General features: G+C 33.9%; 3 protein-coding genes across 4 annotated transcripts; 2 read left to right on the top strand and 1 right to left on the bottom strand.

Annotated features, from left to right (window-relative positions):
- Positions 1–1,207: 1,207 nt before the first annotated feature.
- Positions 1,208–3,542, bottom strand: LOC115953311 (lycopene beta cyclase, chloroplastic/chromoplastic). The gene has a single exon (XM_031070914.1). It carries the CDS (start codon positions 2,994–2,996, stop codon positions 1,485–1,487), a length of 1,512 nt encoding a protein of 503 aa, XP_030926774.1. The 5' UTR covers positions 2,997–3,542; the 3' UTR covers positions 1,208–1,484.
- A 5,331-nt stretch (positions 3,543–8,873) lies between these two features.
- LOC115954175 (ganglioside-induced differentiation-associated protein 2) lies at positions 8,874–12,739 on the top strand. Its single transcript, XM_031072080.1, has 3 exons — positions 8,874–9,260; positions 11,058–11,322; positions 12,263–12,739. The coding sequence occupies exons 1-3, from the start codon at positions 9,005–9,007 to the stop codon at positions 12,495–12,497; spliced, it is 756 nt and encodes a 251-aa protein (XP_030927940.1). The 5' UTR covers positions 8,874–9,004; the 3' UTR covers positions 12,498–12,739.
- Positions 12,740–13,815: 1,076 nt separating this feature from the next.
- Positions 13,816–16,895, top strand: LOC115952375. 2 transcript variants are annotated; one of them, XM_031069534.1, is made up of 2 exons: positions 13,816–14,047; positions 16,524–16,895. In XM_031069534.1, the coding sequence occupies exons 1-2, from the start codon at positions 13,855–13,857 to the stop codon at positions 16,763–16,765; spliced, it is 435 nt and encodes a 144-aa protein (XP_030925394.1). In that variant the 5' UTR covers positions 13,816–13,854; the 3' UTR covers positions 16,766–16,895. The 2 variants fall into 2 exon arrangements, with proteins under 2 accessions (XP_030925394.1, XP_030925393.1); XM_031069533.1 differs by lacking the exon at positions 16,524–16,895 and adding an exon at positions 14,187–14,617.
- Positions 16,896–16,947: the final 52 nt, after the last annotated feature.

Genomic DNA, 16,947 nt, shown 5'->3' with positions numbered 1-16,947 from the left:
TATTAGAGCTCGTTTTAAGTGTCATCCAAGCTTGGTTCACAGTCAAGCCAACTTCACACAGCTACTGAGGTAACTTATCCGTAGTATCTTAATGATAAACATTACTGAAAATTTGTTGTGCTGTTGTTGCATGCACAGATTCTTATACCTCTTATACATGATTTCCAAATAAATGATACCTGAAGAGTTTCTTTGGTCTTTTCTAATGACACTTAGGCATGGGATGCCTAAGGTACATCCAAAGCCATGTCATGCACTTTTTCTTGCTTTAATCTCATTAGTCTAAATAAGTCAAGAGAATGTACGTAATTTCTTAAATTATGTAAGCATGTCTAAGACAAACAAGAGTTGGATTGTGTCATGAGTGGTATTTCTTTCTTATTTCATAGTTGTTATAGTTGTTTGGGTGATTGAAAGAGAGAAAAGAGAAAAGCGAAAGCAAATATTTGACGTGGTTTGGCTTGACAGCTTATATCCACAGGAAAAAGCCCTTAACAACTAGTCGACTAAGTCTTTGCTATTCTTTTTTCTTTTTCTTTTTTTCTTTTTGATAGACATAATAGAATTTCAACTTATGGCTTCTACTTCATAATGATTGCTTTTTATCATCAAGCCAAAATATCAACTGGTGTATGGTGTAGACGGAGTCCAAACCCTAAATCTTTTATTCAATAATAAAAATTTCACTAGTTAACCTAATTATAATCCACACATTTTTCTATTCAAGTTGTATTATAATGAGCCCAATGTAAAGTTTATGTACTAAAGAACCCTAGGCTTACCTAGGGTTAGTTTCATTGTATTATACATGGGCCAACAATAAGTATGGGCCTCTTGGGCTACAATATCTCTATCAATTGCCCCCCCCCCCCCCTCTCTCTCTTCTCTCTTCAACTTAAGAGGAAACCTTGAGTTTGTAAGATCTTGAATGTATATCAAGCATTAAAGAAACAGACTCTGGTTGTCTTTCTTATCTTGTTTGGTTGAACTATGTGTCAATAATGTGCTAAAAATATTATAACTAAGAAGCCAAGAAACAGAGGAGGCACGTAGGCTTTCCAGCAAAAAGGTAAAACAAATGAAGAGAAAGAATAAATGGTAAAAGCAATTGATTTTATTGACTTGTTTCCAATGCTGTTACTAAAATAATGTGATGGGCTTCAAATTGCATAACAGAACTTTTACTCAACAAAATGGATATCCAAACAACAACAAATAAAAATAGCCTCATTTGATGTGAAGGCACCAAACATAAACAATGTTTGCTCACATGTATGAATACACTAAACAAAAAACAGACGTTGGCTCATCTCACACAAGGAACCACCACAAGCTAAGAAATGCACATGAGATACGTAATGGCATAGCAGCAGGTCATCATATTTACGGTATGGAGAATTATAAGCAATGGAAAGTAAACTTTAAGGAGCAGCTACATCAATACAATTAGCATAGAACACATATATATCCAATTCCCAGTCATCTTAACTACTGTCCTTTACCAAGTTCTTGATCATGTTTACCAAAGGAACAGTTCCCTTTGCCATAATCTCTACTCTAGACATATTAGAAGCATGAGAGAATAGTGAAAGCCCAAAAACTAAAAGCTCAGGAAGAAACAGTCGAGATGACAAGAATCCATGCCAATAGTGAGGTTCTAGATCAAAAAATGCATTAAAAAACCTCCTTGTACCTGGTAAATCAAGCTTGAGGAGAATATCCATACCAAAACAGAAGAACTCCCTTTGTCTCCTCCTTTGTATGGGCCACAAATCTTTCCAAATTTCGGCAGACAAGTCATTTCCTGAAAGACCATCAGAACCAAGGTATTGAACTATGGAATTCGCTACAATTGGAGCTGCTGCCAAAGTCCTTGCTACCATATACCCAGTTGAGGGGTGCACCATCCCAGCAGTACCACCGATTCCAGCAACTCTTTGGGGGAGCACGGGAAGGGGCCCACCCATTGGAATGACACAACGCTCGTCCTCTTCAATGCTTTTCACTTTTATGCCCAGGTGCCTTAATCTAGCCACCATTCTTTCCTGGATATCTTCCATAGGCACTCCAGGCCGAGCAACTAGGGAAGTTTCCTCAAGAAATATCCTGTCAGAGGAAAAGGGCATTGCATATAAAAAAGTGGGGATCCTACTATTTCTCTCTTTTAACTCCACATTGTTGTTCAGATGTGAATCTCTCCAGTCCATGAAAACCATTTTATCTACATCAAAAGGGTGTTCTTCAACCTCAGCCAAAATCCCATAAGCCACTTGGTAACCAGGATTATAGGGCTTGTCACACTGAACAAGGCATCTAGAAAAGCCAGTCGCATCAAGAACTACGGCAGCCTGAACTGTGACACCATCATTGCAAATCAACAAAGATTTAGACTCCTCATGGATAACCTTAATAACTTTAGCTTGGTGAAACTTGACGCCATTTAAGATGCATTTTTGCAGCATTTTCGACTTCAGCTGCTTCCTATTAACCCTTCCATAAGGTCTATCAAGGTCCTTCTTTGATTGATCATCAATGAACACAACAGCTCCAGACCAGGTAGTGTCAAGGCAATCAAGCAAGTCCATGGCCTCAAATTCATCCACCCAAACACCATAGTTATTGGGCCAAATCAATTTGGGCGACGGGTCAATCGCGCAAACTGAAAGCCCTGCCTCTGAAACTTGCTGTGCAACAGCTAACCCAGCAGGGCCACCCCCCACAACTGCTAGGTCCACCACAAGGCCCTTTGATGGGTCATACAAAGGAAGCTCAAAGTCAAGATTCTCCTTTTTAGTTTCCGGAACAAGCTCTAAGAGAGCACTACCACTAGCCTTAACACAACCACTCCTACCCCATCTCATATGAGACCTCTTGGGACCAAATCTAAACTCCAGGTTTTGAAGCTTTGAAGAGCTTGAATTGCTAACTTTTTCAGAAAAGCCATGAAGTGGGTTAAAAAATTCAAGCTTGTTAGGTGTTTTAAGTAAAGTATCCATGAAATTCCAATAAGGGTTCAAGATATCTCCTCAAAATCTTAACTGGGTCAGGAAAAAAATCCTAAAAAGACAATCTGGGTCCAAGGAATATCACAATTCCAAGTAAAATCAAGCCCGGGTTTTGAAATTACACAAACATTAACTAGTTTGCAGTGGAACTCAATTCACTACCAAATAGTTGCAAGACTCCAAGCAATAAGGAAAGCAAAACGGGGTGAAACTGAAAAGGGTATACAGAGTTTCTGGACTTTTGTACAAAGCACAAGAACTTCTACAAAGAAGTGCAACAATTGAATCTATTAATCAAAAGAAACATAGTACACAAAGCGGATGGCTTACCTTTGAGTTAAAGAGAGAGAGAGAGATAAGTCAGATAGAAAAGGAAGCATTTTTGAACTTCGAAGCCTAAACTTACAGAAGCTAATAAGAAGGGAATCTAAGAAGAGATCTGGTGATGGTAAAGCATATGTGGTCTGTTCTCAACGACAAACGAAAGTGGGTCTACGTGAATTCTCAAATAATACAGCTCCAAGCATAAAATAATTATCTGCTACTGTCAAAAAAATAAAAAAATAAAAATTTATCTGCTACCTAGAGAAAATATAAATTAATAAAAATGGATTAATGGTGTGACTTGTGACTCTGACTGTGACGGCTTTGATGAGGCGGTCTCATTCCTCTTCTGTGAGTTCAATTTGGGAAAAAATTAAGCGTAAATTACTATTTTGCTCTTTCAATTTTGTCCAAAAAAAAAAAAAAATTTGGTCTTTAAACTTTAAAAAAAAAAAAAATTTATCTCTATACTGTGTAAAGAATTTTTTCAATAGATTAGAGACAAAAATAAGGATGAAAAAATAATTTTTTTCAATATTTTAAGGATGAAAAACAAATTTTTAATAAAATTTAAGGACATAAATAAAATAATTTCAATATTTTGGGAATGAAAACTGAACTTTTTAATAATTTAGAAATGAAAAATGAATTTCTTAAAGTTTAGAGATGAAAACCAAACTTTTGATAAAGTTTAGAAACTAAAATAACATTTTATCCAAAAATTAATAGATGTGTAAGAGTATTAGTTTAAGATATATTTTAAAAAAAAAATTATAGAAAAAGAAAAAGTACTTTTTTTAATGATTTTTTATATTTCTCCTGATGTTAAAATTTTTCTAAAATTATTTATTAACAATTGTCTTAAGAGTACCTGTTAATCAAACCCAACATAAAACTCTATGAACATAACTTTTAAAGAAATAATATGTCCATAACATTTTTATAACTAATTATGAGTTGTGGATGTAGCATTTCTCTAAGTTTTATAACCCAAAAAAAAAAAAAGTCTAAATGTTGATACGTGTGATTATGAATAGGGAATAAAAAATATATGTGAAAATGATATTCAAGCATGCTCTATGGTCTATACATAACAAAGATTAGCTGACAACTAAATTGCTTTTTTTTTTTTCTTTTTTCTTTTTTCTTTTTTTTGAAGACAACTGTATTAATTTGAACCCTAAAGATCTCAAAATCAGGAATTCATCCTATTTTTAAAGTGTTGTAAAATAAAATATTAGAGACATTGCCAAGAAATTTAAAAATGACGTGGTATATAAAATTAAATTCTTCAAGTGGTCATCTAAAAAAATACTATAAATTTGATTGACACGAGTGTCTCAAAGTTTTACAACCTAGATTAAACGAGTGCTATAAGAGCATAAGAGGCTGATTTTTATTAGAAATAAATAGTTATTTCTTATACAATTGAAAATTAATGGTTAAAATCTTTTTAAATCACTTCTTAAAATTGTTTGTAATCGTAAGCCATTACGTGGATGTTTATGTGAGGATGTTTTGTGGGAGTAAAATTTGATAGATAATGAATAGTTTTAAAATTTTCAATTTTACTTTTGTATCTTTAATTAATTATTTTGTCTTGTTGATAAATAACTTTTACTTTGGTTTTTTTTTTTTTGGGGGGGGGGGGGGGGTTGGAAAGTATAAAAAGTGGATAACATAACTTCTATTCTCTTGATAGAGAAAAGTTAACAGAAATCTTAAGATAATTAGTTTAGAAAATAATTTTAGAAATTTTTTATAAAAAAAAAAAAGATTTTTTGAAAACCTTTTATATTTCTTATAAAAATGTTATCAAAATTTTCTTAAAATTTTTCATTAACAAATAACTTATGGTTGTTAACTAAACCCCTCTTAATAATAGTATAAACATATGGTTACTCCAAGTTGAGTGGCAGACCTAATGTTTAACCCAAAACAAATATTACTTGGTTGGGTGACACTCAATTGTTGTGTGAGACAATTGTGTCACCCTCGCTTCACAAGACTTCTCTTTAGATGACTATTGGCTAAGAATTTGTCCCATTACAATTTTGAGAATAGGAAAAATTTAGTGGGAACTAAAATTTATGGCAAAGGGGGAAAAAAAGTACAATATGCCTTCACATCTCTCTCTCTCTCTCTCTCTCTCTCTCTCTCAACTAAAGCAATAGTCATGCTAAATTGAAGTAGCTATATATTATTTGTTACATGAGATACAAAACTTGGATGTTTATAAATATATAGTTACAATATTATGGTAACCACATATATAACATATTATATTCTGAGAGGCCCAAATCGGTTGTAGGCTCATGTATTTGTAGAACAACAAAATTAATCTTTGGTTAGTTTATAGTTAGCCTATGATTATTTTCAGTTTTCTAGTATATAAATCATATATGGCCCAAACCATGTAAATCTTTTTGTTTACTCTTTTTTTCTTTCACTCATCGTTCATGTTAAAAATATGTACGACATACGGCAGGGGGCCCATTTTCCCTAGGCCCAAACTTAAGTGGACCCATGAACAATACCTGCCCTTAAGGCCCACCATTTCTAATGGGTAACCCTTACGCAGCCCAAAAGCATCAGCTCATCATTTAGGAGTTCGGTGGACGACATGACGGTTTTTGTGATTAGTAGGTACATCGATGATGCTCGGTTATACCTCGACAGACCAGAAGTGCTTTGGGGGACTCCGCTGCCGAGCAAATTTTGGCGGCCAGCACTAGTCCCAATGTCATAGCTCCTATTCCCAATAAAGCATATTTTTGTCAAGAATAATCAAATTGGATCTCACTCACATGAGTGGTATCAAAGGGCAATCATAACTCAATCCACTATCTTCAAGCTATAAATAGAGGAAGAAAGGGAGGAAAAAGGGTTAGACATTGATGAGATAAGATAGAGAGAATAGTTGAGCATACGAAAGAGAGTTTTTAAAGAAAAAGAGAGAGGCTAGTTTCTATATTAGACACTTCAACGAGCCTACCTAGGAATTACCCATCGTAGGATACCCAAAACTCACTAAACAAGTAAATTGTGAGCTCAAACACAAGGCCCAATCTTTTGTGGAAAATTGGGCTCGCACAAGATATATTAGCACACAAGGTAGGATTGGGCTTCAATCACACAACAACAATAACGGTAACAATAATCAAGAGTCAGGATTAATTGTTTTGTAGGTTTCTTCTCATTCCATCCTTAGTCCCTTTTTTTGGTAATCAAAGAAGTCCAAACTAATTAACAAACATGGCGAATTTTCCTTGTACAAATTGGAGGCTCATTCTAATGTCAACAAACAAACAATCTTCCAAAGAATTTAACGTGATAAAAATAAAATAATCGTGGATAGTCATGTGAGTTCCATTAAAATCTTCTTGACATTGCCAATTAAATAACTCTTTTAGATGTTGCTTGTGTGAATTCATCCTAAACATGGACCTAAGAATACACCACTAACTTAGAGGTTAGGGTGGAGAAATGAGTTGTCACATGGTTACAAGTCTAGGAACCAACTTTAACCTTTACACGAAGATCTAATATACCTAAACCATATGTCACATGTCTTTATGTCAAAATTTATTTTTTAGAACTTCATTTTAGGGTTTTTCTTAAAGGGGGGTTGGCTACAAGTTGTGTCTGCAGCCTTGAAGGTTGAGTACATGGCCTTCATAGATGCAAAAACTCAATTTCCCCCAACTTTGAACAATCTTCTCTCACTCATTTCTCAACAAGAAGTTCAACACAATTTTGAATACATTTTGATTCCTATACAAATTACAATTAAGGGTGTACAGCCAACCCACCAATTTGTTAAAAGTGACCCAATTCAACCCAACCTAACTCGCGCTAGTTGGGTTGGTTTTTAGGAGTTGATGAGTTGGGTCAGATGCAAGTTAGCAAATTCAGAAATCCGCCTAACTCGATCCAACCCACCTATATTTAATATATATGATATGGTCTTATTGTGTAATTAGTATATGGTTGATTTACTAATAAAATAGTTTGTACACTCTAAAAAAAAAAAACAAAAATGTTTTTATTGATTTGGTGCTATGCTTAAGTTTGTAAGGTTATAAACCTATTGTTATTTGTGTTGATTTAGTGCTATGCTCAGCTTTGATTAGTGCATCAAACCAGCACAAATAAGATTATAAATATGCTATTCTAATGCTCATATAAAAAAAAAATTATGTATATTTTAGTATAAAAACTTACTTTTTCTATTTTATACAACCGGTTTTAAAAAACACTTATATTAGATAATCTATTTTACACGATATTTCAATTAAATTTTATTTCATTATTATTTTTATTATTATTATCTTAAATGATCTCTTCCTATTTTGTGTATATGAATAAAAAAGTATAAAAAAATAAATTTGCATGTAAATAGTAAATATGTAAATATATATAATTATTATAATAACAATGTAAATATACACATTTATAAATTAACTAATTTGAGTAGTGTGGGGCCTGAAATTTGAAATCCCAGCCCACTTCACATTAAGGGCCCAAAGCCCAGGCCGAGGAGCCCTACTGTCGAGGACGTATGATGAAAGCCCCTTAAAGGCCCAAGAATGTGGCCGAGGACGATCTCACGCTCAACACCTCACAAAACGCCTGAAGGAAAGGACAAACTCAGTACAAGAGCAGAACAAACGAGAAAGCTGCCAACACCGTAATGTGGAGCCCAGCGCCTGACAAGCCCATACTCCATACCATGCTATTCAGTTTTTCCCAACCACTCTGACGTATGGATTGATAGGACGAGTAATTATCCCAAACAAGGAAAAACTGACACGTAGATGAAGTACGGGAAGTAAATACTAGTATAAATGGAAAAGAGAGCAAAGAGGGAAGGGGCCCGGAAAGGGGGAGGAGAGAAAAGAGGAAGAATGGTGAGAATGTAATGCTCCTCGGACTAGTTCCGAGGAGACAAACCCTCCAAACTACATCGAGGTAAGGCTCAGCTATACAGTCCAAACCTACCTTTGTATGAGCTCTCATGAAACCTGGACCAGACCGCTGCCCAGCGCCCAAGGGCAGGCCTTTCCAAACCCACTCTCTACAAATCATATTGTTCGGACCCTTTACATACGAGTCCAACGTCACCCTTGGGTCGTTAAAGATCGTGTCCCTACAAGTAGTTTTTAGGCTTTTTTTTTCTTCCAGTTCAGAGGTAATTTTTAGACTTAAATGTATAAATTTAACAAAATTTTCTATCATACACACATTAACAGGAGTGTTTTTTTTTTTTTTTTTTTTTTTTAATAGTTGATAGGAGTGCTTTTATGTTTTTTTTTTTTTAATAGGGTTTTTATTTTTTTATTTGGTAAACCATGGATGGATATACAAAAAAATAAAATTTTCTAATAGTTAAATAAGAGATCTAGAGTTCAAACTCCGTCTATACTAAAAACTGATTGGTGTTTTTATCCAATGATAATGATGATAAAGAGTTATTATTAAGAATAGTCTTTATAGCTTGAAACAAAAGTTATCACAGTGGGCTTTCGGTCTCAATATTTGGACTATTCCTCCACAGAATTCTCAGCCTAACCTACATCCACACGTGCAAATTCCACGTACGATTCGCCCATAATCCTATTCCTTCCCAAAACAAAGTGCGAGAAAAAAAAGCGAGACAGTGAAAGAAACCAGAAATGGCTGCCTCATCGGACGATTTCTCGGTGCTGGTCCTGGCTTCTGATCTTGGCGTAGATGCTCGACCCTTCTTGGCTCACGGTCAAGGAGACAAAGAAGAAGAAGAAGAGCAAGAGAACTGGCATGATTGCTCTGACCAGTACCTCTTTCCCGACGAAGACTTCTCCGATCTCGATCTCCTCCAGTTCTTTCGCCTCCAAGGCTCAGACAAACACGGCAACCGCATTTTCCGTGTTGTGGGAAAATACTTTCCTGGTAAACAAACATGACTAAGACCTCTCTCGCTTGTTGCTTCACTTCGTTTTTGTGTTTTTGTTATCTGGTTTTGTTTAATTTGTGTATCCATTTTTTGTTTTTATATGATGATTGATATTGATTCTTATTGTTTTTAAGCAATTTGAGCTAGTTTGGCATCTGGGTTTTTGTTGGTTTTGAAAAAAAAAAAAAATCCTCCTTTTTTGTAGTGTTGTAATTTGATTCGAATTAAGTGATGTTGTGAGTAACTTTTGGGTTATTTTGGCATCTGGGTTTGTTTTGTTTTCATGTTTTATAGGGAAGATAGTTTATTTTTGCTTAAGTTCTGATTAATTTGGTAAGGGGTTTGTTTGGTTTTATATGAATTATTAGTTAGTGAAATGGGTTCTATGTGGTCTTTTGTGGGAACTGACTAATTTTGAAAGCCTTTTCTTTTGCCGCATTTTGTGTGATTTCTATTCAGTTCTCCATATCCCCAAGACACAAACAGTGTGTTTGATTGGTTCAATGTTGAAGTTTTCTAAACAAATGGTTATGGCATATGGAGATGGATCAACATTACTTGAGAGAGCACCTAGCGTTCTCTCGATAATTGTGAAAACTTTTCGTGTTTTGTTCTGTTAATTGCTTTAATGGCTGAAACTGGTACCTGGAAATTACTTTTCTTTACAGGAATTTGTTACCTAAATTCAATATATTTTTACTTATGGAAAGGATTATCTGATGTTTCTATAATATTCAAAATACTAGTTAAATAAAGTAATAAATTTTGAACAACTTGGGGCTGTATGAATTCTTTTCATTAAAAAAAAAAAAAAAAAAACTCTATATTGGGGGCTGCTGTACAGATTCTTTTCAGTCAAAAAAACTATCTTGGGTGCAGCTGTATGTTTTTTTCATCAATGTTTTCTAGATTAGCTGTAAGATATGAATCTATTCTCTAAGCCTCATTCTTTGTTTTTCTTCTCTTTCATTTTCCTCTCTTTTTTGTTTTGACCCCTTTGGTTCCATCTAATTTCTTGTGAGTTGTGACTTCTTCACATTGAACCCATAGCACTTCCTTGCTGTTGCAGTCTATGTTCTTGATGATATATGTTTTATTTATTTATTACCATTTTGTTTCCAAATGATTTTTACCTTATTCACTGATTTTTTGTGTCACTGCTTATTTTTCTTATCATTCTCATTTTACCGGTATTTACGTTTAAACGCATGTTACATCTTGAATAATCAACATCCTTTGAATGTTTGGGCTTATAGTCGTATTAATCTGATATTTTCATAATTTGTTCCCATTTTCTTACAATACTTTGAATGCAAGTTTCCTGTTTATTTTTTGTTTCTAATCATATTAGCTGCAACCTCCTCAACTTCTTCTTTGTGTATGTTACATTCAAGTTATAGAAACCATACTTATGGATATCTTTTGGTTATTAAATTTTACTGTCCCCCCATGTCTACTAATTTATATCTCCATAGCTTTTGTTTTTATACCTTAGAACTAATTTATCAGCTAAAATGATTTTGTTGATGAATACAAACTGCGTGGGGTCAGTGTTGTAGATGTTTGTGGTGGTTCACATTGGACCATTCCAAATAAGGCTTTTGTTCATAAAATCAATTGTATGCTGTGAGTGATGTAAGAGAGTATCTCCTGTTTCTATAAGAAGTTTAAAAACTTAAAATTTTCTTGTTTGGGCAGTATTATCTCCTAATGTTGTTAGATAACCTTTTTCTAAATGACATATTTTAATTATTTGATACCCTTATGAGATGCCTCTTTCTTTTATGGAGCAGCTGTGGTTGTGAGTGGAGAGAGGCTGAAGAAGTATATTTTCCACAAAATATGCAGTGAAGTGCCAGAAGGGCCATTCTGCATTGTTTACATGCATAGTACTGTGCAAAAGGAGGACAACTCCCCCGGAATGACTATCTTGAGGTGGATTTATGAAGAACTTCCCTCGAACATCAAGGAGAGGCTTCAAACTGTTTATTTTATTCACCCTGGGCTTCGCTCAAGACTAGTTTTTGCCACTCTTGGCAGATTCTTCCTAAGTGGAGGGTGAGTGGTTTTGTTTTGTTTATGAATGTTGTAAAATTATTTGGCAACAGGGATAGCTTAAAATTAGAATATCCAGATTTGGAACTGTTTTATAAGTTGAGAGAAAAAGTTGAACAACTTATCCAAAAAATTCTGCATTATACTTAAATTTTCAGTAGGGTATGTTTTAAATAATTAGGAATGTTGACTTCTGATGGCCATCAGACTTAAGCATGCAATATGCTTATTGATATCAGACCACAGTTGAATTAAAAGTTACAAGTTGCATGGGCATCGCCATGGTCTAATTCTTTAGCCAAGTTTGTTAAAGTAAAAAGGTCTCATGTTAGAGATTGTGAACAAAGTATGTTCCAAGCTAGACAATACCCCAGATTCTTATACTTACAAAGGTCTCTGAAATTTTAAATTTATTATTTGAATGCAAATACTTTTGGTGTTTCTTTATTTATTTAATGCACATAAATCAATAACTGCAAGTCATACAACAATGCTAATGTAATTTGTAAAACAACAGTCCTAGAAAGTTGGGTGAGCTGCAGTTGATGATGATAGAATATGGAAAGGAAGTAATTCTGGGGGACTTATATCTCTCAGGCCATTAGAAATCATTCAAATGCCTACCAGTATCCATTTTACTTGAAATTGATTTGAAATACATATTAAGCCTTAAACTAAAACTTTAGCATGTAGACAACAAGTGAATTGCTTTCTGATTTGGTAGTTAACATGTGAATTATGCAGAAATAACTCTGGTGTTGCAAATGGCCTTAGAATTTCTAGTCCCAAATTATTATCAAATAAAATTAAACATGCATGGTTCCCTGGCCTTGATATCTTAAATACATGTCACTGTTGTTTCCAAATTTGATCTGTGTCTGAGCTATGCCCATCAGTGGTTTTGGGTGCATTTTTGTTTCATATTCTCTCTTTTTGTTTGTAGCTTATATTGGAAAATCAAGTATGTGAGCCGCCTGCAGTACCTTTGGGAAGATATTAAGAAGGCAGAGGTCGAGATTCCCGAATTTGTGAAAAACCATGATGGCATTCTTGAGCATAGACCACTAACAGACTATGGCATTGAACCAGACCCTTCACACTTGGCTGAAATTCCTTCCATGGCCTACTCATTTGGGAGGTATGAAGAGAGATGGACATCAAGGGAGTATATGTCATAGTTTAGCTATTCTAAGAAGTAGACAGTGAGGTCCATGAAATTGGATTGCCGTTGAGTTGTTGCAAATCTTATGTATATACAAGCTCTCTGTACAGACTACTCCCTTGTATTGTGTACCTCCTCTTGGAAAGCCTGTAGCTTTCTATTTCTGATCAAAACTTATGTTGAGAGATATTTAGTAACTCTTCATGTTTGATTAAAACTGTTAAAATTTTCTATGATTACGTGTTTGTTTAAACAACCCATCCTGGATTCTACCTAGGTAATCATAGTGCATCCATTATAAAACCATGATACTTACATTTTCCTGTTATAATTCTTTTGAACCTCTGGTTTTGACCTCAACCATAGAATTGAAATGGTGGATTGGATGATTTACAGGATGATGCTTCATTGAACAGTAGCCATTTATTCTCTAATTAGTTTTCCGCAAAATTTGGTAAAATACAATGAATTCTGTCCAAATAATAGATAGTCATCATACAAAAGTTTGTTCTAAAAACCTTCCTGATTCTTGAAGTCTATGGAGCAAGTTGTGGTGGAGGGAGGGGTTGGGGAGAGGAGGATGAGGTGGCAGTGGGGAGTGTTTGGGGAGTCTGGACACTGGAGGGTTTGGGATGTGGGGAGGAGAGGAGGTGCCTGGAAGGAGAGAAGGAAACTGTTGCTGAGATTTTAGGAGACAGGATGGTGAAGATGAACAAGGAGTGTAGTGTTTGATGATTTTTTGGGCTTGTTACTATGGATGACTAGCTGTTTTTGCATGCCCCTTGTAAGTTGTAACAGGTGCTGGTCTTGGGAAGTGAGAACAAATAACATACACAAAGGATTTGTTGAAAGGGAGCAGCTTGTGTCCAGATCACTGGACACGTGTCCAAGACTGGACACATGTTCGTATCCTAATGGGTCTAGTGGCCATTGGCCACTAGACAGAAGCCAGACCCTTGTTGAAATGGGGTGTCTTAATGGTCTCTGGGCCTGGAAGTCATAGATGGCAGAGGTTTTTCCTTGGTTTTGGCATCTACAAATTAATGAGTATAATAAAAAGAGAAATAATATTAAAATTTGACAAAATTATCCTGCCATAATTAAATTTCAGGCTAAAGTACTAAACGCAAAATGTAATGGCCCAATAAGATCATTATGACCAATATTAAGAACAAAATAAAATCACAAAAATATCCCTATGTTATCCTCAAATTTAAAAGTTTAGTAACAAATAAAACAAAAAATTTAAAACTAAGGTATAATATACCTATGCACATTTCCATATAGCTAATTTTCTAAAGGTACAGTTAATATTAACCATTATAATCCAAGTGTTCGATCTCTCTTCATGTGCATTGTACGTCCAGGTGTGCATGAAATATGAATCAATAAATTTGCTTAATTGGATTCGTGAATGCCATGGATCATATCATTACCCTAGGGAAAGTACCATATCAAGAACCAACCTCTATTTAAAGCTCCAATCACTATTTGGGTGTACTTGTGTGTGTATCTCTTTGAGAGAGAGAGTTATGGGCTGCGGCAAATCAAAGAACACTGGTCAAGGTAATTGGCTATTTATAATATATATTTTTCTTCACTCTTAAAATTTGTCTCTCTTATTTTGCATGCACATCTTCAAATAATTTCAAGCGCTCCTGCTGCCTAATAGTAATAACACGATGTCTTCTATTATTTTCTTCAGTTTTGCACCAAAATAATGTCATCCGAAAAAAAAGTAAGGACGAGAAGAATGGTGCTTTTGAGAAAGAGGTGCCTCCTGTAGATAAGGAAGAGAGTGTAACAAAGGAACATGATGCAGAGGAGCCTATGTCAGATAAAGAAAAGCCTATTGCAATGGAGAAGTCTGATTCAGATGATGAACTTTTCTTTTCAGCAGATGAGGAACCAGAATCTGAACCAGAGGATGTAGATCCAACTCTGTGAATTAGAGAATTCCTAGGATCCTATAGCATAATTATCTTGTTGCTAGGTGGTGATCTCTAACAGTTCTTATGACAGTTGTACCTAGGAAATTTACCATTTTCATGGGGTTGATCAATATGGCATGGATCATGTAAATTTCCAATGTTGTTATGTTACATTATGGAATTGGATTCTTAACAATATCCAATAAATGTGACCAAAGAAATATTAGGAAATGTATGTTGTTTGAACTGGATTATTTTGTCTAAGATGTGTGTGGACTTGGATTTGTGATTGATAAGGATATCCTTAAGATTTATTTAAATCTTAAGAATAAATGTTCCGGTACTAAATATGACATAAGTTACTACCCATCTTCTTCTATGATAAAGGATACGTTTATATAAATTGTTGCAAAACCATATTTTTGGTTTAAGATGAGTGTTTGTAAAAAAGTTATTAAGAGTTGTTGTTACAAAATAGAATTTTGAGTTTTCAAAACTCGTTTTTAAAGCTTCCAAAACACCCAATCAAACGGACCCAAAGTTCCCTAGTTTTTCTAATTGAGATATTTAAGATTCAAATCCCTACTCCATTGTCAAATTATTATAAAATAATTTTTTTAAAGAAAAAACCCACAACTACAAGTGATTATCAAGAGACTTGTTAACAAATACCAAAATGCACGCTATGAAGGTTATAATAATTGTTATTAAGAATCTTTTAAGATTCAATAAATCGACAATGTGACGTTCCCTCAGTGTCTCCTTCCTCTAAATAAATTATAACAACAAAAATTAAAAAAAAAAAAGAGGGAGAGAGAGAAAAGATATAAGCTGCCAAGTTGAAGAAAACAAAGCACTTAGCCTTTTCTTTTTACTTCTAATAATTATATCGTACCCGTCAAAAAAAAAAAATAATAATAATTATATCGTAAATAAATGATCGCAAACTTTTTCTTAGTATAAAAAATAACAGCAACCTGGCAAAAAGTCCGAAAATTTCTTCCTTTTTTACTCCCTACGTTAGGTATACTAATGACGAGAGAAAGAGGAGAGCATATTAAAAACACAAATATATTGCAACACCGAAATTTCCTTTTTTCAAATATATTAGGAAGATTTAGTACACATTTATAGTTTATGAATTACCAACTAGTGAGTTTAAGGAATTTTTCCAAGTGATATTGCATTTTTTAGTGGAAAATTTTTTAATATTTATAGCAATAATTTTTTTTTAATTTTATAAATTTCTTTAATAATAAAATTTTGATGAAAATAATATTTTTAAAAATTTTGAAACTTTAATAATAAAGTACATTTATAGCAATAAAAATTTATTTTATTTTATAAATATTCTTAGTAATAAAATTATAATATTTTTAAAATTTGTTTTGACTTCGTTAGGAGAAGGTATATCATGCATCAGATGTATGTTTCTTCCCTCTCATATAGAGATAGACCCCATACATGGTGTATTTCCTCCTTCATTAGGCCCTCATGACTTTGCTTCTCTCCTTACTTGACCATAAACACGTAGTTACAATAAAGAGTGACATCTCTCCATATGAACCAAACGGACACTCACTTAAGCAACATAGGATTCAACTTCATTAAGACTAAAAAGGGTTTTAAGTTCATTATCAAATTCTCTATTTTTTTGGAGAGATAATTACAATATATTACTAATCTCATAACTCGAATATTTTTCCCCTAGAACTCTAAGTACTTAGTACATGGAAATGTGTCAATTCAATTACAAAACCTTTGGCTATTTACTTATTTATTTTAAATTTTAGAAAGGAAGCTCTTTTTAGTATTAACTGAAAAAAAAAAAAAAAAAAAAAATCTCAACTCTTTCAGTCTTCAAAAAAAAAAAAAAAAAAATTCCAAATTAAAAATTTTTTTTTTTTGAGAAATAAAATTTAAAGCTTTAAGAGACACTATTTAATATTTATTAGTGTAATAAACCAAATAAAGCCTTTGGCTATTTATAATTTTTTTTTTCTTCACTCTAAAAATTTGTTTCTCTTATTTTGCATGCACATCTTCAAATAATTTCAAGTGCTCCTGCTGCCTAATAGTAATAACACGACGTCCTCTACTATTTTCTTCAGTTTTGCACCAAAATAATGTCATCAGAAAAAAAAGTAAAGACGAGAAGAATGGTGCTTTTGAGAAAGAGATGCCTCTTGTAGATAAGGAAGAGAGTGTAACAAAGGAACATGATGCAGAGGAGCCTATGTCAGATAAAGAAAAGCCTATTGCAATGGAGAAGTCTGATTCAGATGATGAACTTTTCTTTTCAGCAGATGAGGAACCAGAATCTGAACCAGAGGATGTAGATCCAACTCTGTGAATTAGAGAATTCCTAGGATCCTATAGCATAATTATCTTGTTGCTAGGTGGTGATCTCTAACAGTTCTTATGACAGTTGTACCTAGGAAATTTACCATTTTCATGGGGTTGATCAATATGGCATGGATCATGTAAATTTCCAATGTTGTTATGTTACATTATGGAATTGGATTCTTAACAAAA

This window comes from Quercus lobata, chromosome 7, assembly GCF_001633185.2.
Source record: "Quercus lobata isolate SW786 chromosome 7, ValleyOak3.0 Primary Assembly, whole genome shotgun sequence".
Lineage (NCBI taxonomy): Eukaryota > Viridiplantae > Streptophyta > Magnoliopsida > Fagales > Fagaceae > Quercus > Quercus lobata.
Note: the sequence above shows the minus strand (reverse complement) of the source record. Positions and strands in the feature narration are given on the sequence as shown.

Excerpts from the sequence above, each read along its gene's own strand:
- LOC115954175 (XM_031072080.1), top strand. The coding sequence starts at position 9,005 with ATGGCTGCCTCATCGGACGATTTCTCGGTGCTGGTCCTGGCTTCTGAT. Across the intron at positions 9,261-11,057 it reads TGTGGGAAAATACTTTCCTG|CTGTGGTTGTGAGTGGAGAG; the intron begins GTAAACAAACAT and ends TTTATGGAGCAG. Across the intron at positions 11,323-12,262 it reads AGATTCTTCCTAAGTGGAGG|CTTATATTGGAAAATCAAGT; the intron begins GTGAGTGGTTTT and ends TTTTGTTTGTAG.
- LOC115953311 (XM_031070914.1), bottom strand. The coding sequence starts at position 2,996 with ATGGATACTTTACTTAAAACACCTAACAAGCTTGAATTTTTTAACCCA.
- LOC115952375 (XM_031069534.1), top strand. The coding sequence starts at position 13,855 with ATGAAATATGAATCAATAAATTTGCTTAATTGGATTCGTGAATGCCAT. Across the intron at positions 14,048-16,523 it reads ATCAAAGAACACTGGTCAAG|TTTTGCACCAAAATAATGTC; the intron begins GTAATTGGCTAT and ends TATTTTCTTCAG.